Here is an 18591-nt window from a genome sequence, read left to right as displayed (position 1 = left end):
CCACAGGCAATAGTTTTCATCTATTAACCCCAGACTCCCAGTCCATCCCACTCCCTCCCCAACCCCTTGGTAACCACAAGTCTGTTCTCCAAGTCCATGAGTTTCTTTTCTATGCAAAGGTTTATTTGTGGTGTATGTTTATTAGATTCCAGATATAAGTGATATCATATGGTATTTGTCTTTCTCTTTCTGATTTACTTCACTTAGTATAAGAGTCTCTAGTTTCATCCATGTTGCTGCAAATGGCATTATTTTGTTCTTTTTTATGGCTGAGTGGTATTCCATTGTATATACATACTACATCTTCTTAATCCATTCTTCTGTCAAAAGACATTTGGGTTGTTTCTATGTCTTGGCTATTATGAATAGTGCTGCAATGAACATACAGGTGCATGTGTCTTTTTCAAGGAAAGTTTTGTCCAAATAAATGCCTAAATACATATAGTTCTGTATTTGATTTTCTGAGGTACCTCCATACTGTTTTCCATAGTGGTTGTACCAATTTACATTCCTACCAACAGTGTAGGAGGGTTCCCTTTTCTCCATTCCCTCTCTAACATTTATTTGTGGACTTATTAATGATGGCCATTCTGACTGGTGTGAGGTTGTATCTCACAGCAGTTTTGTGAATTGTCTTTTTAGTCTGAAAGGTTTGAGAATCATGTTTCTGATGTTCTGAAAGGTCACAATGACACATGCTTGGTATGGGTCTCTTATCATTCATTGTGCTGAGCATTCCATAAGCTCTCTTAGTCTGCAACATATGTCTTTCAGTAATGGAAATTTTCATGTACTCTTTTTCTGTTCATTTTCTCTCCTTTCATTTTTCTGTTCTTTCTTTTTGGCATTTCTGTTAATTGCCTAGTAGAGTTCTTGGGTTGATTCTCTGATTTTCTTTTCCCTGTTCATTTCTTTGCTTCTGGATTCAGTTTTCTCTTAAGACTCATATTGATTTTTGAAATTTTTTTCATGTCATATATTTAATTCCAACCATTGTTCTTATCAGCAGATAGTTCTTTCTTTCTTAACTTTTTTCTTTCTTTCTTTCTTTCTTTTCTTTTTATGGCTGCTCTTGCAGCATATGGAAGTTCCCAGGCCAAGGGTTGAATCAGAACTGCGGTTGAGGCCTAAACCACAGCCACAGCAATGCTGGATCTGAGCCACATCTACAACCTCTGTCACAGCTTGTGGCAATGCCAGATCTTTAACCCACTGAGTGAGGCCAGAGATCGAACCCACATCCTCACAGACACTATGTCGGGTTCTTAACCTGCTGAGCCACAGTGGGAACTCCAGGGCTCCTATTCTTTTTTTTTTTTTTTTTTTGGTCTTTTTGCCTTTTCTTGGGCCGATCCCGCGGCATATGGAGGTTCCCAGGCTAGGGGTCAAATCGGAGCTGTAGCTGACAACCTACGCCAGAGCCACAACAACGCAGGATCCAAGCCGCGTCTGTGACCTACACCACAGCTCACGGCAACGCCAGATCCTTAACCCACTGAGCAAGGCCAGGGATCGAACCCGCAACGTTATGGTTCCTAGTCAGATTCGTTAACCACTGCGCCACGACGGGAACTCCCCAGGGCTCCTATTCTTGATCCACACACACACCTTCCTTAAAACTCTGAGAGAATGCTACTCAGTTTTGTTTGCTCACCGAATTTTCTCTTCTAGTTTCTTTTCTCTGTGCGTTTGTTGTCTTCTGTCTTTCATGGTAAAGACTTTTCTCAAATATATCCGGTGGTTCTGGGCTGTCATTCATATTATAGAAGTGAGCCACTAAGGCACTGACTGGAAATGGAGCTTGTTGGTCAATGGACGTCTCAGTTCCTTGACTGAGCTGGAAGCCAGCTCTTTTATTGAGGAACTATCAAATCCCTACTAACAATGTTTTCTCTAGGAAGACTTGATTTCTCCAGAGACATGTCTTCTAATTACTCTCCAAGAGCAGAGACCTGGCTGCATGCTTCTGGGAGAAGGACCCAGAATGGGACTAAGGGATCTCAGCCATGGAGTCTGCCCAATTTTCAGTCATCTCCACCTGTCTGCACCTAGTACCCCCTCAAAATCCTGAGGCTCTCTACTTCCATTTTTTTGGGAAAGTAAACTCTGGTCTCCCACAGTGGTGAGGGCCTGGAACCTGTTTCTTACACAGGTGGACCTTGGAGACATTGCTCGTTCGGTTCCAGACACTACAATAAAGCGGGTCTCACAATCAAGCACGTTTCCCAGAGCATATAAAAGTTATGTGTACACTGTAATCTACTAAGTGTGCAATAGTGCTATGTTTTAAAAAACAATGTACATACCTTTTTTTTTTTTGTCTTTTTCTAGGGCCTCATCCACAGCATGTGGAGGTTCCCAGGCTAGGGGTCTCATTACAGCTGTAGCCACCAGCCTACACCACAGCCACAGCAACGCCAGATCCAAGCTGCATCTGCAACCTGCACCACAGCTCACGGAAGTGCTGGATCCTTAACCCACTGAGCAAGGCCAGGGATTGAACCTGCAACCTCTTGGTTCCTAGTCAGATTCGTTAACCACTGAGCCACGACGGGAATTCCTTAAACATTTTCATTATTACTGTATTTGTTAGGGGGATCTGTGACTAGGAATCTTTTAATGTTACTACTACTACTCACTGAAGGGTCAGATGATTAGCATTCTGATTAGACCCCTTGCCTAGAAACCTCCATATGCTGCTGGAACGGCCCTAGAAAAGGCCAAAACAAAAAAAAAGATAAAAAGAAGGTGTTTGAAATATTGTGAGAATTGCCAAAATTTAACACAAAAGACACAAAATGAGTAAATGCTATTGGAAAAATGGTGCTTATAGACTTAGTCAATGCTGGGTTGCCACAAACCTTCAATTAAAAAAAAAAAAACTGCAGTATCTGTGAAGCACAATAAAGCAAGGTATGCCAGTTCAAACTTTCCACAGGTTTCTCTGTTTCCAGCACATACATTATTTCCAGCAGAATCTGATGGTTTTGTTTCTGAAATTTTCCAGATTCATTGGTCCTCCTTTCTGCAATCCCATCCCCACCCTACTGAGCCAGTCATCTCTCATCTGTCCACTTGCTACAGAGTTTGGAGTTGGGATTATTGTATAGTTCCATCAAAGCTGGAGTTCATGTTTGTTTCTTTTTCTCTGTGTTTCGGAATGACCTCTGAAAAGAGAATTGGGGCAGAGAGCTCTCTGCGATGCTAAGAACCAGCCATCAAATGGCTAAGCTTCCATAGCTGGTTTTCTCAGGCTCTCTTTAGTATTTAGTGGTCTGCTTTATAGTGTGGTTAGTTGACATTACTGTGCTCCCTGCCAGGTTGTGAGATCTCTGAAAGGAGTTAGTGAGATTTCATCCTTTTTGTTTAACTGCCTAGGGACAGATCCAGGAGGTTTTTGTTTAGTTGGATTGTGACAGATTTTCTGAAGGTATACGTGGAGTACATTGACTAACCATGCTGCCTCTTCTCCAGCTAACCGTGGGTTCTCTATTGGGATTGGTGATGTCACACCTGGCCAAGGACTGCTGAAGGCCAAGTACGAGTTGCTGAACGCTGGCTACAGAAAATGTGATGAGTACATTGAGGCCTTGAACACAGGCAAGCTGCAGCAGCAGCCCGGCTGCACTGCAGAGGAAACCCTGGAGGTAAGTCTGGCTTTTTGGGTCAGTTTAGCCATTTCATCACTAGGTGGCGCTGTAGGCTGTGAAGAAAAGGTAGCAGAGGGCAGTGAGAAGGAAAGGCAGTGGCTTTAGCATGTCTTGGTCCTGAGTCTTGGTCCCATACTGCTTGTGTGTGTTCTCATTTGTCTATTGAGGGGAGGGCCTTCCTTCAGATCTGTTACATCCCTTGCAGCTTTCACATTCTCAGTGATGAAAATACAACCATCTGTTCATTTGGCCACACGGGGCTGCTCTTATTCCAGCATCATCCTTGGGTCCCTTCTGTACCTACTACTTCAGTGCTTCTCCTGCCTTGCCACTAGAGACCGTCGCCACAGCTCTTGGAATGGATGGTCTTTGAAAGAGACTTTGATAATTCATGGCTGATAGTCACATACGAGGCTACTGGACCCGCATATTTGAAGCTAGGTTAGCTGACTGCTGGACCCACACATGTCAGAATCAGAATCACCAGCAGCATCTGAGAGCCCTGCATTTTCTCTGAAGCAGCCCAGCTCACCAGTCTGTCAGCACCAGGGTTCTCCCTGGCTCTCTTCTGCCTCCCTGATAGCCTGGGGCTCAGAGCTTTAACCCACCTAAGTGTAGAAGAAAGGCTCTTTGAGCAATAAGAAATTTTCTGATGATAAATGAACCTTTTAAAGCACAGAGAAAGCAGGGTCATATGAGGTATTCACAATTAGCTCATTATTTTTTTCCTCTTTTTTAAAAATTAAAGTATGGTTGATTTATAATGCTATGCCAATTTTTGCTGTACAGCAAAGGGACTCAGTTATATATATATATTCTTTTGCTGTTGGTGGTGGTGGTGGGTTTTTTTGTTTTGTTTTTTGTCTTTTTAAGGCTGCATTCATAGCATATGGAAGTTCCCAGGCTTGGGGTCCCATCAGAGCTGTAGCTGCCAGCCTATGCCACAGCCACAGCCACAGCAATGCAGATCCAAGCCACATCTTCGACCTACACCACAGCTCATAGCAATGCTGGATCCTTAATCCACTGAGTGAGGCCAGGGATGAAACCTGTGTCTTCATGGATACGAGTTTGTAACTGCTGAGCCAGGACTGAAACTCTTGCATTTTTTTTTTTTTTATGTTTTTTTTCCTTGGTGGCCTATCGAAGGAGACTGAATATAGTTCCCTAGGCTATATAGTAGGTCTTTGTAGTTTATCACAATTAGCTCATTCTTAATCTCACTAAGTCTTAAAGAGAAACAGAGAGAAATAGATATTTCTCACCTTGAAAGTTACTTGAGGCCTTGGCTGCACTCAGTTTTAATGGAACTGTGACTCCTAACTGATTCTACATTGTAAGTTGTGAGTTGAAGGGTGATAGTCTGGGTGAGCTCATGGACCAGAATATTCCTGTGGAGTCACCTCATCCCATGAATAACTAGTGGGAATTCAAATGTGTGCTTAGCAAGAAAAAGTGGAAAGACAGATTTTATAAATAGTATAAGCAATTTCCTTTTAGTGCATATTATATATTATCTTTATAAGATAGGTGTGTGCATATACAGTAATATGTACAGATATATTGTCGTATAGGCTACTATCCACAAAGCCATGTGCATTCTACTTTATTGGCCATTTTAGGATTTTTCAAGGTTTTGTTTCTATTTATTTTTTCCTTACACACTGATTGTGGAAGATGTTGGTCTACATAATTAGGGCATTTTGGTCTCCTAAGGCTGTATCTGCTGGAGAGCTGACATTTTGGTGAAATTTTTCACATTGCCATAAATGTCATGTTGAATGTTGGTGATCACAGAGCCCATGCGGGTGAATCCACCATGCATCCCCCTTTCTCTCTCCAGGCTTTGATCCTGAAGGAGCTGTCTGTGATCCGTGACCATGCTGGCAGCGCCTGCCTCCGGGAGCTGGACAAGAGCAACAGCCCCCTCACCATGGCTCTGTGTGGCTCCAAAGGTGAGTGTCCCCCTCTGGCTGCTGCTGTCACTGCACTCTGCCCGCCGGCTGGCTGGCTGGCTGTGTTCTGGAATTTCAGGCCTTTCCTTTGTAAGGGTATATCTTTTTAAATCATACCTAGAGGAAGAGACTTAACTATTTTACATTGTAGAAAGTCATTCCTTTGGAGAAACTCATTGGTCATGTGTGTGGATTTCTGAGTTTGAGGGTGCTTTGAGCAAACTTGATCTTATTTTTCTAAAAAACGGGAAGGAGGAGTTCCCGTCGTGGCGCAGTGGTTAACGAATCCGACTAGGAACCATGAGGTTGCGGGTTCGGTCCCTGCGCTTGCTCAGTGGGTTAACGATCCGGCGTTGCCGTGAGCTGTGGTGTAGGTTGCAGACGAGGCTCAGATCTCGCGTTGCTGTAGCTCTGGCTTAGGCCGGAGACTACAGCTCCGATTGGACCCCTAGCCTGGGAACCTCCATATGCCGCGGGAGCGGCCCAAGAAATAGCAAAAAGACTAAATAAATAAATAAATAAATAAATAAATAAAATTAAAAAAATAAAAAAAGGGAAGGAAAGAAAAGCCAGGGTGTTTTGTCTTCATAGTTCGTTTTTTGGGGGGTGTTTTGTTTGGTTGGTTGGTTGGTTAATTGGATTTTTTTTAAGGCTGCACCCACGGAAGTTCCCAGGCTAGAGGTCAAATCGGAGGTACCTACTCCACAGCCATAGCAACACGGGAACTGAGCCATGTCTAAACTTACACCATAGCTCACAGTAACACCAGGTCCCCGACCCGCTAAACAAGGCCAGGGATTGAACCCACATCCTCATGGATACTAGTTGGGTTTGTTTCTGCTGTGCCACAATGAGATCTCCAGGGCTTTTGGTTGGTTTTTTTTTTTTTTTTTCTTGGCCACACCCCACGGAATGCAGAGGTTCCAGGGCCAGGGATCAAATCCGAGTCACTGCAGTGATAGCACCAGATCCTTAACTGCTAGGCTGCTGGGGAACTCCATTTAAATCATGTATTTAATGATCATTTAAAATGGTTTAATTTCACAGTTAGCCAGGACCTAAAAGCATTAGGTGTCATGATGGTGCATTCACATTCAAAATCTCCACCTTCTCATGCTTCTGTAAATTTTTGACAGAATAAAGTCCTGTCTCTTTAACCTTGATGCCTTTTGCCCTGTGTTCTCCTACTCTCTACTCCTGGTACATACCCCACACTTTCCTGTTCCTATGTCTCTGCTTCCCACTCTTCCACCCACTTTGGAATTCCTCCCCCTTGTCTTCTAAGTCAGTGGCTGCTCCAGTCTTAAAGCCTCTCCTGGGAGTTTTTCCCCAACCTCGAAGTGCTCATTCCCCCCGAGCACCTCCAGCCCTCACTTGGCTGTGTTACTGACAGCTCTGCCCTCTGTTCTTCTAGTTCTGTCTTTTACTGTCCCTAGACTATGAACTTGTGGAGCATGGGGGGCTGTGCTATGTCGTATTCCTGTTTTATCCCACAGATCTGCTTGCATTTCAATTAATATTATTTTGGTAAATGAATGTTACATTCCTGACCTGCTTCCCCAGGTTCCTTCATTAACATATCACAGATGATTGCCTGTGTGGGACAGCAAGCTATCAGCGGCTCCCGAGTGCCAGATGGCTTTGAAAACAGGTCCTTGCCTCACTTTGAAAAACACTCAAAGGTAAGCAGTAGTGGATCAGGCAGAACTTTGAGGGACAACCTTCAGCACAGAGGAGGGGGCTGCCAACCAAGTGACTCCTGGAGCCAGTGTCTAAGGCAGGGGCCTCTCAGGGTCATCCCCTCTGCAGCTTGTACTTGAGTCCTGTCGAAGGAGCCTTATTAAACTTGGAGCTGTAAACTTGGACCAATGCCCTCTTGTACATTTTCTCTCCAAGAGGGAGGTTTTCAGGTTTCCATCCCACTTACCTTAAGTAATCAAAATGTGTAGCTACCTTATATAACTGTACGTTCAGTCTGTATGCTTGTTTGGGGATACTCACATCAAAGTGTAAGGGTTTTGAAATAGTGATCATATGAACCACAGTAAAAGGACCAGGTAGGTCCATGTTCTCCTCCCTGGAATCTTTAAACTCCGTGTTTAAATGCCTTCTGAGTTCCATCAGGTCTGGGCACTAGTGTCAGTAGAATGAAAGAGACAACCTGTGTTGGTTTTCTGTAATTCAGGGGCAAACAGCTATTAAATGTACAGTTGAAGGACTTAGAGCAGATCTGGTCACTCAGTAAATTCTGGATTTGGAATCAGCCGTTTTTCCCACTAAAACACCGATGCCCCAACTGCTCCTGCTCCTGCTCCTGCTCTGTGGAACTGCAGGATTTCTTTCCATCCTCTCCTGGGGAGATGGGGCTGCTCTATTGAGAATGGACAGATACTCTGTGTATCAGGTGGCCCAAGAACAACTCGGGTTCTCTGCCCAAGATCAGAATTCACTAGGGTCAGGCAGCCAGATGGTCACTGGAATGGTACCTGCCTGTGCTTATCAGACTCAGAGTCAGAGCCTGAACAATTTAGAAGAGAGGCCAGGGGCATCCAGTGCTAGACTGGGCTAGATGTGCTTTCCTAGAAATGCCCGTGAATATGCCAGCTGCCCTTTAAACAAAATAGGGAAGCAGTGGGTTAGCCTCTATGTCTGGATTATCCTCTAAGGTACACAGACCTTACCAGATCAAAGGCCATTTCACACGATATCTTATATATGTGTATACTTCTGTACGGTTTTATTAAGATACATGTATCATTATAGTCACCCATTTAAAATGTGCAGTTCAATTTCCACAGAAAAGAAAATCATGGACTTGGAGAATAGACGTGTGGCTGCCCAGGGGGAGAGGGAGGGAGAGGGAGGAAGTGGGAGGGATCGGGAGCTTGGGGTTATCGGGTACAACTTGGAATGGATTTACAAGGAGATCCTGCTGAGTAGCATTGAGAACTATGTCTAGATACTCATATTGCAGAGGGTGGGGGAAAAAAAGTATACATGTAAGTGTAACTTGGCCCCATGCTGTACAGTGGGAAAAATAAATTAATTAATAAAAAAATAATAAAATGTGCAGTTCGTTGACTTGGTATATCCACACAGTTGTGTGGTCATCATCACGATCTAATTTTAGAACATCTTCAGCACCCCAAAACGAATCCCTGTAAACGTTAGCAACACACAGTTATGTTTTGGAGGTGGGCAGGTCTGGCCCAAGGAAGGGTGTCTGGAGGAGAGTTGTTTCCCAGGGGAAGGGCGAGCTGCCGAGGTCAGTACGTGACTGCATGTCTGCTCTAGAACAGCAGCCCAAGCTGCTGTCTCCCTCTCCTGAGCCACTCAGCTGCCACTAGGCACCAGCGGCAGCACTGGCTGAGACTTCACCCTCTTCACCTCTGGCAAAGATCGTTGGGGCCAAATTATTTCTCCTCTAGGAAAGAGCATAAAACATGAGAGTGTATTGGCCAAGTATTTATAGTCTAAAGGTGAGGCATTTTCTGATTTGAATGGGTTTTGGAATTGTGGGCCTTGAACTCTTTTTGTTAGATGTTTCTTTTTTCCTACCTCTCTTTAGCTGCCAGCTGCCAAAGGCTTTGTGGCTAATAGCTTTTACTCCGGTTTGACACCAACCGAGTTTTTCTTCCACACGATGGCTGGCCGGGAAGGTCTGGTCGACACAGCCGTGAAGACAGCTGAAACAGGATACATGCAGGTAACCCAAAGAAACGTAGGTCATTAGCAATGGAGCAGAGCAGGGACTGTGATCTTGACTGCTGAGTGTTTTCGTGTTTTGTCCCTGAGCTCTAATTTATCCAATCTTGGTCTTTTAAAGGAAAAATTGAGAGATGTAAGTGCCCTAGAAATAAAAAAAAACATAAAATGGTAGTATGTTCCAAATCATGCACTGTTCTTTGAATGATGATGACCAGGACAGAGCCACAGGTACCAAAGCCTTGCTGGAGGAGAGCGTGGACTAGAAGTGCATCCTGGGGTGTGGGGAACCACACTCGGCCTCCTCATACATGGAGATGGGGTGACAGCAGAGTAGCTGCCTCCTAATACAAATGGAGAGGGCTCTGCTTCTCACTGTGCGACTGCTTATGTAACCCCTGATTAATATCATTCTAAGAGACTCAGAACCTATTCCAGTGCCTGCATGAGGGCTTGGACACTTGGAGGGATGGCTTTCTCCATTGTGTGTACAGTTATAGGATAGGGGTCTCCAGGGACAGAGCAGAGCTAGATGTTTTCCTTTGCCCATGTTTCTCAGACCGCCAGAGAAATACCCCTGCTGGAGTTCCCATGGTGGCGCAGTGGTTAACGAATCCGACTAGGAACCATGAGGTTGTGGGTTCGGTCCCTGGCCTTGCTCAGTGGGTTAAGGATCTGGCGTTGCCGTGAGCTGTGGTGTAGGTTGCAGATGCAGCTCAGATCCTGCATTGCTGTGCCTGTGGCATAGGCTGGTGGCTACAGCTTTGATTAGACCCCTAGTCTGGGAACCTCCATATGCCGTGGTCAGCAGCCCTAGAAAAAGTAAAAAGACAAAATAAATACATACATACATTCATACATACATACATACATACCTCTGCTGGCAGAGTGGTGAAAACACATCCCACTCTGTCTTCCATGAGACCACAGACAAAGGATTTCTCTCTAGTCTCTTATTTCTACTCTATGCTCCATAATCTATGTTCATGGGTTTGTCTGTTCTTAATTTTGTTGAAGTTTTTATCTACTTAGAACGCATGATGAAATTAGCACTCCATGTTCCTGGGCAATGAACTGCTGTAGCTCTTTGTACCTTTCTCCCCACTGTGGGTTGGGATGCACAGCCCTTTGCAGGCTGGGCAACCAGGACTGATAAACCGGAGACAGATGCAAATGAGTGAGCCAGAACAAACTAGGCTGATGAGGGCCTTGCAAATAACCTGTTTTTTGTAACCTCTTCTGGACCTCATGTGGCATGGCAGTTACTGCTTCCCTTTTAGTCATCGTTTGATGAGAAATTACCTTTTAGTTTTGGAGTATGCTGCTTTTGTCAAAAATGGAATAGACTACGAAATGCTTTTTACCACTGTTGCCCAAATGTTTATTGACTATGTTTTGCCTTTACCTTTTTGAAGTAGAGAGTTTGATTTTCCCAGAGCAGTGTGTTAACCTAGAACAAATTAGTTCTGGCATGAGAGATTTTTTGTTTTGAAGTTGCCTGGAGGAAGATTTCTTTCTCTTTAACACATTGAGCTCCCATCCCATTGCTGGCTGGAGTGTCCTGCTGGTGCAAGGTTCTCCCTAAGCAGATTTGAGAAATGGCTGCTGCCTGCTGGTTCAAACACAATGCTGTTCCTGTTCTCTCTTCTTCCCTCTCTGTCCCAGAAGAGGGCCTGCACCTGATCCTCTGTAATTCATATTGGAGTCCACAGGGCTCCTGGATTAAGTTGTGTTTAGAAGTGCAAAGCAATTGCATTAATTTATACTTTAGGGAGACAGAGAGGGAAGGCAGAGCAACGTAAGAACCAGTTTTTGCAGAGTCCTTTGGGGGTGATGGGGTTTAAGTTGCATGCATCTGAAACACATTCAAGTGCTGGAAGTTAGGACATATTCTAAATCCCACTGCACAGACTAATGAGGCACTTGTGGGTTTGTTGTTCTTGGGGTCAGGAGACTCTTTTGAAGGGATTTCTAATAAAATGTTTTCATGTGATTAAAGTGCTGATAACCTTGAAACTCAGAATTGCAAATCTCATCCTCTGTACACCTGACTAGTCTTCTCAAAGCAGCTGAGCTTTTGTTTCTTCTCCTCCTTTAGAGAAGGCTCGTAAAGTCCCTTGAAGATCTTTGCTCCCAGTATGATTTGACAGTCCGAAGCTCCACAGGAGATATCATCCAGTTCATTTACGGGGGAGATGGCTTAGATCCTGCAGCCATGGAGGGAAAAGATGAACCCCTGGAGTTTAAAAGGGTTCTGGACAACATCAAAGTAAGATTTAGCATTATATCTGGGGTTAGTATTTTCAGGGACATTTCTTTAAAATGGAGATACCTCTTGGCATAGAACAGAGTTAATGCTGTCACATCTACCCAACCACTAGGTTAGTATTTTTTTTTTTGTTTGTGTTGCTCTGCCTGATTTCCCCAAATATTAAGAGAATTAGTTTTTCACTTTTAAAATCTAGTTATTGCTGGTAATCAAGTGCCAGTCAGAGAGGGTTTTGGCTTCCTGTCTGTCTAGTAAAAGTATAGTAGAGATGGTGTGAAAGTCATGGGTGTGGAGAAGCAGGAGCATTTCACATATATTAATTGGAGATATAATTTAGGACAATTTTTTGAAAGGTAGTTGGACATTACTGATCTGAATTTAAATGTCAGTGCCTTTGACCAAAATGTTCCACTTAGAGAAATTTGCCCTACAGAAATGATCTAAATGTGTCAAGAGGTGTTTCTGTAGTTCCCGTCATGGTGCAGTGGAAATGAATCCGACTAGGACCCATCAGGTTGTGGATTCAAGCCCTGGCCTCACTCAGTAGGTGAAGGATCCGGCATTGCCCTGAGCTGTGGTGTGGGTCACAGACGTGGCTCGAGTCTGGCATTGCTGTGGCTGTCATGTAGGCTGGCAGCTGTAGCTCCAATTCAACCCCTAGCCTGGGAACCTCCATATGCTGAGGGTGTAGCCTTTGAAAAAAAAAAAAAGAAAAGAAGAGGAGTTCCTGTTGTGGCTTAGTGGTTAGGAACCAGACGTAGTGTCTGTGCAGATACAGGTTGGATCCCTGGCCTCGCTCAAGATCTGTTAAGGAACTATTGTTGCCGCAAGCTGCAATGTAGGTCACAGATGTGGCGCTGATCCCGAGTTAATGTTTCTGTGGCTGTGGTACAGGCCGGCAGCTGCAGCTCTGATTCGACCCCAGCCAGGGAAATTCCCTATGCTGCAGGTGCAGCCCTCGAAAGAAAAAAATTAATGTGCCAAGAATGTCCTCTCAGCATTGTTTATAGCAGACACAGACCATCAGTGGAGGACAGTGAAGTCTGTAATGGTCTGTCCATACATTAGGATGATGTGCAACCATTACTTGGGGGGAGCCTCATGAGCTTGGAGGTGGGGGAGTGTTTTCACTTACGAAATTTTGGGTTTTATTTTTAGAAAACAGGAATTTGTGTTCTTAGTGCAAATCTTAGGTGGGGTGAAGGTTGAGGAGCAATGGCACAATACCCACTGAATAGCCCACACGTCTTTGTAAAGATGGGCTATCATTTTACCCTGTTTTCACCTACATATCGAAAAGAGAGTCTGTGAATTCCTTGGTGGCACAGTGGGTTAAGGATCCAATGTTGTCACTGCTGTGGCTAGAGTTGCTGCTGTGATGCAGGTTCAATCCATAGCCCAGGAGCTTGTGAGTACAATGGCATGGCCAAAAAGGAAAAAAAAAAAACAGCCTAAAATTTGTTTTGAAAGAAAAAACAGGGCAGATTGCTAAAAGCTCACTCCAAGTGGTTTTGTGTCTTGTCAATCCCTCCCTGGAGTACTGTCCCCATCACTCTGTTTCCTTTCCACACTTGAGGCAGTCTTCCCGTGCCAGAGCGAGCCTGCCCTCAGTAAAAACGAGCTACTCCTGACCACGGAGTCCATCATGAAGAAGAACGAGTTTCTCTGCTGCCAGGACAGCTTCCTGCAGGTGAGTTCCGAGGGGCCATGTGCCCAGTTCGACTGTCACCGTGGAATTGTTCACCAGGTGCTGGCAGGGACATCTCTAAGCTGGGGGTATTGATGTAAGAGTTTTCCTTATTAAAAAATTCAAGAGTGACCTAGGCAGAATATCTGCAGTCAGCATAAAGAATTTATCTCCTGTCTCTTTTAGTTTATGTCGTTGGCTCAAGTATTTCCTTGTTAGCAAGAAGTGTTTAGCTGGAGAACGGATTTTTTTTTTTAACTCCGTCTCTTGACCCCATACAGCCCACTTTCTCATCCTATAGGCCAACATCTCCGTCAGTCATTCTGTGTCCTGATAATTTTTAATAGTATCATTGTTTTAAGAGCTTTCCTTGTATTTTTACAATAAAGAATGTAGCTTTTTTTTTTTTTTTTGGCTTTTCTAGGACTGTACCCACAGCATATGGAGGTTCCCAAATCAGAGCTGTAGCCGCCAGCCTACGCCACAGCCACAGCAACACAGGATCTGAGCTGCGTCTGCGACCTACTCCACAACTCACAGCAATGCCAGATCCTTAACCCACTGAGCAAGGCCAGGGATCGAACCTGCAACCTCATGGTTCCTAGTCGGATTTGTTAACCACTGAGCCACGACAGGAACTCCATTACCATTATTATTTTAAATCTATTTTTCTCTTACCGTAATATGGATTAAAAATGCACAGAATGAGGTTCCTTGATGGCTCAGTGGGTTAAGGATCTGGCATTGTCACAGCTTTGATCCCCAGCCCGGGAACTTCTGAGTGCCACAGGCACTTTTTTTTTTTTTTAAAGAAGTGCACAGGGTCAACCTTCCTTTTTCTTCTAAGGAGCTGTTTTAATTTCACTTATCTGCTTCTTCCTATTTGTATTATGGTAATAACCCCCTTAAGTATACCAAAAATAAAAATAGTAAAAAAAAAAAACAAAAAAAAAAAAAAAAAAAAAAACCTTAAGAATATTTTGGTTAAAAGCACTTCACTCCTTCCTTTCACATGACAAGATGTAAAAGATAAAAAAGAGATTCTTCCAGATCATTATTTATGTATTTCTTTTCCAGGGTATATTTAAAATTAATAGTCTGGCTGGGTTGAGTGTGAGTGCCTTTGTTTTGGGGGGAATTTTTTTCACAGATTTTCTTCTTCCTCTTTTTTTTTCCTTAAGTAACAAATGAAAGTTGTAATTTGTTTTTTTTACTTGATTATGTTCACTTATTTATGTTTCTGTTTCTCCTGGAAGACCTTAACTGAAACAGGCTATGAGAAATATAATGAGGTAACGTCCTTACGTGCTGTGGTCGCTGAGCATAGAGGGTTAGCTCTGCTGCACCCTAGCTGTCTGCCAGCCCTGGGGACCACAAGTTCCTATCCCAGGTCTGGCAGATGGGGCTTCCCAGGTCAACACTTCAGACTGGTTCCTTTCCTGCCTTTGAAGAGGTTTGACGGTGACCACCTGCCTGGCGGTGTTTGTGGATTCAGTGAGCACTGGTTCAGCCATCACCATATGTCATGCACCCTGCAGATCCTGGGGACACAGAGGTGACTGAACGTGTCCTCGCCCTCCAGTGGCTCACAGTCTGAGCTCACATTTGCCCAGGGAGTCCAAAACCCGCTGGTCAGAACAAGTTTGGGCTGCTGAAGCGATGCCCAGCCCTGGCCTGTGTCAGAGCTGAGGACATGGAGGCAGCTCCTTGGTGGCTTTGAGGCCCAACCCTGCCACAGGCAGACACCTGTGCTCACGAATGAGTGTAAAAGTTAACTGCTGGTTAGTCGTGTGATTAATTGCTTGCCAGTTGCCGTGTTCTGAGTTCCCTGAGTATGCTCTGGATGATTTCACTGAATTCTTAGTAGCTTTATTTCAGTTTTCATTTCCAAAAAGTGAGTCTTTTTCCTTTTGACCTAACTTCCATAATACCTGCCCTAACTCTTATGTAAGGGAAGTCACTCTTTTTAGCAAAGCCACTGGTTGCATGTCTGTGGGGTGGTAAGCTAAAAGCTGTCATTTCCAGCACCTGAGCTGGGCAACATTTGAAGTGTGTGCTCTTTACTGCCTGTGTGTATGGATTTCTCACATGAAAATCACCTGGGTCTGCTTAGCCATGGGCTCTGGCTCCAGTTTCCCTGTGCCAACAAGTAGGGCAGCCTTGAACATCAGATAGCACCATCTGGGCCAAGAGGGCTTTCAGAAGCTCACCCTTAAGGGCACAACCACAGCTAGGCAAGAGGTTCAGGGAGGAAGTCATCCATGTGAAGGAGGCTCTTAATACCAAATGATGTAGAGGAAAAATTAAGTGGTAGTGGGTATTATCACCTTTGAAGAATCCCACTTTTAGGCAAAGCGACACCAGGAGAGATTGTTCCACTGCCCTCTCTGACTCAAATTTCCTTTGTTTTGTGTAACTAACTGTATCTAAAAGTGTGGCCTCAAACCTGTAATTAATTAATGGGTAATCCTGGAGAGTTTCTCTTTAAAAAGAGTCTTAAAAACTGTCGGGGAGTTCCCGTCGTGGCTCAGCAGAAACAATGTAGTATCCATGAGGACATAGGTTCGATCCCTGGCCTCACTTAGTGGGTTAAGGATCCGGCATGGCTGTGGCTGTGGAGTAGGCCCGCAGCTACAGCTCTGAGTGGATCTCTGTATGCCATGGGCGCAGCCCTAAAAAGACAAAAAAAAAGTCAAATTCTTGTAAATTAAAAACAAGTCCTTTCTTAACTAAAAGTCCTTTTTGTGTAGAATGATGGCTAAGTGGCACAGTCACTCTCCATGTATTTCCACACGTTGTCAGTGAAGAGATCTGACCGACAAGGACAGCCCTGGGAAACCTGTGTTCATGAGCAAGGGACAGGCGAGGTGGGATGGATTCTTACCCACGCAGCCCCTTGATCACTAGGCTCCTGGGATACAGACTGAAATTCCCACAGGGTAAAAACAACATCGCACAAAAACGCTGCCCTAGAGCAGAATGTGGAGAAGGCATTTGACTTTGTATTGAGGCCCGTCGCCTTGCCCAAGCCCCTGACCTCATTCTGCCCGAGTGCTCACCACTCTAAAGAGGTGGAGCCAGGGCCCTGCCACCCCGCAAGGCGGGCTTGCCAGGCTGAACATGGACTGTGCGGACCCAAGTTTTAGTGGTTTGCTTTCAGGAAAGATAGTAACTAGATAGTAACTGCTCCCATCATGGAGCAGTGGAAACGAACCTGACTAGGAACCTTGAGGTTTCGGGTTCAACCCCTGGCCTTGCTCAGTGGATTAAGGATCTGGCATTGCTCGGATCCTGTGTTGCTAAGGCTATGGTGTAGGCCAGCAGCTGTAGATCCTATTCGACCCCAAGCCTGGGAGTCTCCATATGCCGTGAGTGCAGTCCTAAAAAGCAAAAAAAAAATGAAAAGAAAGATAGTAACTAGAAATTACTCAAGGGTCTGTGGAAGGCTAAAGAGGTTTATTTCTGCAATGTTAGGATAAAACCCTGCCAGTCAAGTGTTAAGCACTCTGTAGGTGTTTTATAGCATTCAGTTTTGCAAAAGTGGGCTCCTGGTTCAGTCTGCTTTTTGAAACATTTGTGTCAGACAAAATATTAGATATGTACAGCTATGCATTACAGACTGAGTAGACTACAGCAGACACGCTGGTGTGCTCCTTGGGGCCCCTCAGCCATCCTCGGAATTAAGAAACAAGACCTCTTAAGGTTTTGTAGCCACTACAGCATGCAGTCCACCTTTGGGCCCGCCAACTGGTCTGTCCACACAGAGCAGCTGGAAGCCTGTAGTCAACCAGAATCCCCCTGCCACCGCCGCATTTTGTCTGGAGTCACTGAGGAAAGTACCATGTCCCTGAGGGCTGCTGAGGGGAAGTGCAGCCTACCCACCTTTTCCCATGTTCTCAGAAACGTGCCTGGGTCAAACCAGAGCAACAGATTGGTGGCACCCAGGACTGCCTGACAGTGGCCTCTGAAGGATGCTGCTACTGCATGGTGTGTGCCATCAGCTCCCCTGAGAAGTGCCTTCACAGTCGGTCCCATGGTGCTTGATGTGTGACCCCTGGCAGCAGGATGTCGATGGGTGCAATTCACTGAAGCACAACACACCCTCTCAGGACAAGCACCTGGAGAGGAGATGCTGGCTAGTTCCAGTTCTAGGTGTGACCATGAGCCTGGTGAATTCACAGAAATACTATAGACTGTAAAGCAGTTGCTTTTACCCCTAGAGAGATCGCCGGAGAATTTAGGCCTGTCGTTTACAGCCCTGCCCTGTGGGTCCCTCAAAGGATGTGCTTTTCACCTTCCTTGCTCCATTTTGTCATCATCCCAGGGCTTAGAGTGCTGTTCTTAAATACAGTGGGAATAGCAGATATGCTGATGTTTCATTTCCAGCTTTGAGAGTGGTTTCCTGGAGGCCTCAGGGAGTTCTGATCAGATTGTGTGTGGAAAGGGAGGGCGCATGAGATGGGGGAGTGGTGAGAGGCGAGGGGCAGAGACAAAGCTGGGACTCGGGAGTGTTTCCTTTGAAATGCAAGCAAGCTCAAAACAAGTGTTTTGCAGTGTACATGGTGTCTACAAAGCCATGCTTTGTAGTATTTAAGTTGACCAGAACAGGTTCAGAAGAAACCCTCAAAAATGTATCAGTGTGAGACCAAAAGTACAATTGCCGTTACTCTGGGCTGCGTGCATGTGAGCATCAGCCTGTGTGCCAGGGAGCAGAAGAGAGCACAGCAGGGGGCAGGGCTATCCTGCTGTCACTCCCACATGCTGTGTTAGGGCCACAGCACATACAAAGCATCATCAGAGTAAAAAGAAAGGCCTTAGAAACACCTAAAGCAGGGAATGCTGTGTCCAGGGTGTGGGTGGTATGTCATGTTCCTTGGAAAAACATTTTGTAATAGAACCTGTATCCCTGTCGTATCCTTTATAGTGTCACGTTTAGCTGCCACTAAAAAGGACGGACTCCTTACATGACTGAAATTTATAAAACAAATCACATCCTCCAAATTACTGAGAAATGTATGTCTGATGTTTGCTGTGTAATCTTTCAGGAAATAAAAAAATTCATTAAGGGGGTTTCTGAGAAGATCAAGAAAACCAGGGATAAATATGGCATCAATGATAACGGCACGACAGAGGTAACGGCCTTCCCAGACATGTCAGGATAAAGGGGTATTTTCCTGTGCGGCTGGTCCTGACTCTGCACTTGGCCTCTGTTCTTCCAGCCCCGTGTACTGTACCAGTTGGACCGGATCACCCCTACCCAAATAGAAAAGTTTCTAGAGACGTGTAGGGACAAGTACATGAGGTAAGAATGCTGCTTGTCTTAGA

General features: G+C 44.9%; 1 protein-coding gene across 8 annotated transcripts in view; it reads left to right on the top strand.

Annotated features, from left to right (window-relative positions):
- POLR3A (RNA polymerase III subunit A) overlaps positions 1 to 18591 on the top strand; it is a 58685-nt gene that overhangs the window by 27414 nt on the left and 12680 nt on the right. For 3 of the 8 annotated variants that reach the window (XR_014828184.1, XM_001929360.7, XM_084997402.1), the window contains exons 16-23: positions 3475 to 3647; positions 5494 to 5605; positions 7169 to 7287; positions 9174 to 9311; positions 11409 to 11579; positions 13156 to 13269; positions 18312 to 18398; positions 18486 to 18568. Coding sequence is in view for 4 of the 8 variants with exons in the window: in XM_001929360.7 (XP_001929395.2) it covers positions 3475 to 3647; positions 5494 to 5605; positions 7169 to 7287; positions 9174 to 9311; positions 11409 to 11579; positions 13156 to 13269; positions 18312 to 18398; positions 18486 to 18568 (997 nt within the window). In the remaining 4 variants the exon portion in view is untranslated. Of the gene's footprint in view, positions 1 to 3474; positions 3648 to 5493; positions 5606 to 7168; positions 7288 to 9173; positions 9312 to 11408; positions 11580 to 13155; positions 13271 to 14522; positions 14559 to 18311; positions 18399 to 18485; positions 18569 to 18591 lie in introns of those variants that run through there. The other 5 variants (XR_014828185.1, XR_014828187.1, XR_014828186.1 and 2 more) reach the window with 4 other exon arrangements.

The sequence above is a fragment of the Sus scrofa genome, chromosome 14 (assembly GCF_054392235.1).
Source record: "Sus scrofa isolate SSC_HxYL_T2T_F1_AM1 chromosome 14, Sscrofa_HxYL_maternal_Yorkshire_Landrace_v2.0, whole genome shotgun sequence".
Classification (NCBI taxonomy): domain Eukaryota; kingdom Metazoa; phylum Chordata; class Mammalia; order Artiodactyla; family Suidae; genus Sus; species Sus scrofa.
The sequence above is the reverse complement of the archived record's forward strand: the minus strand, read 5'-3'. Positions and strand labels throughout refer to the sequence as shown.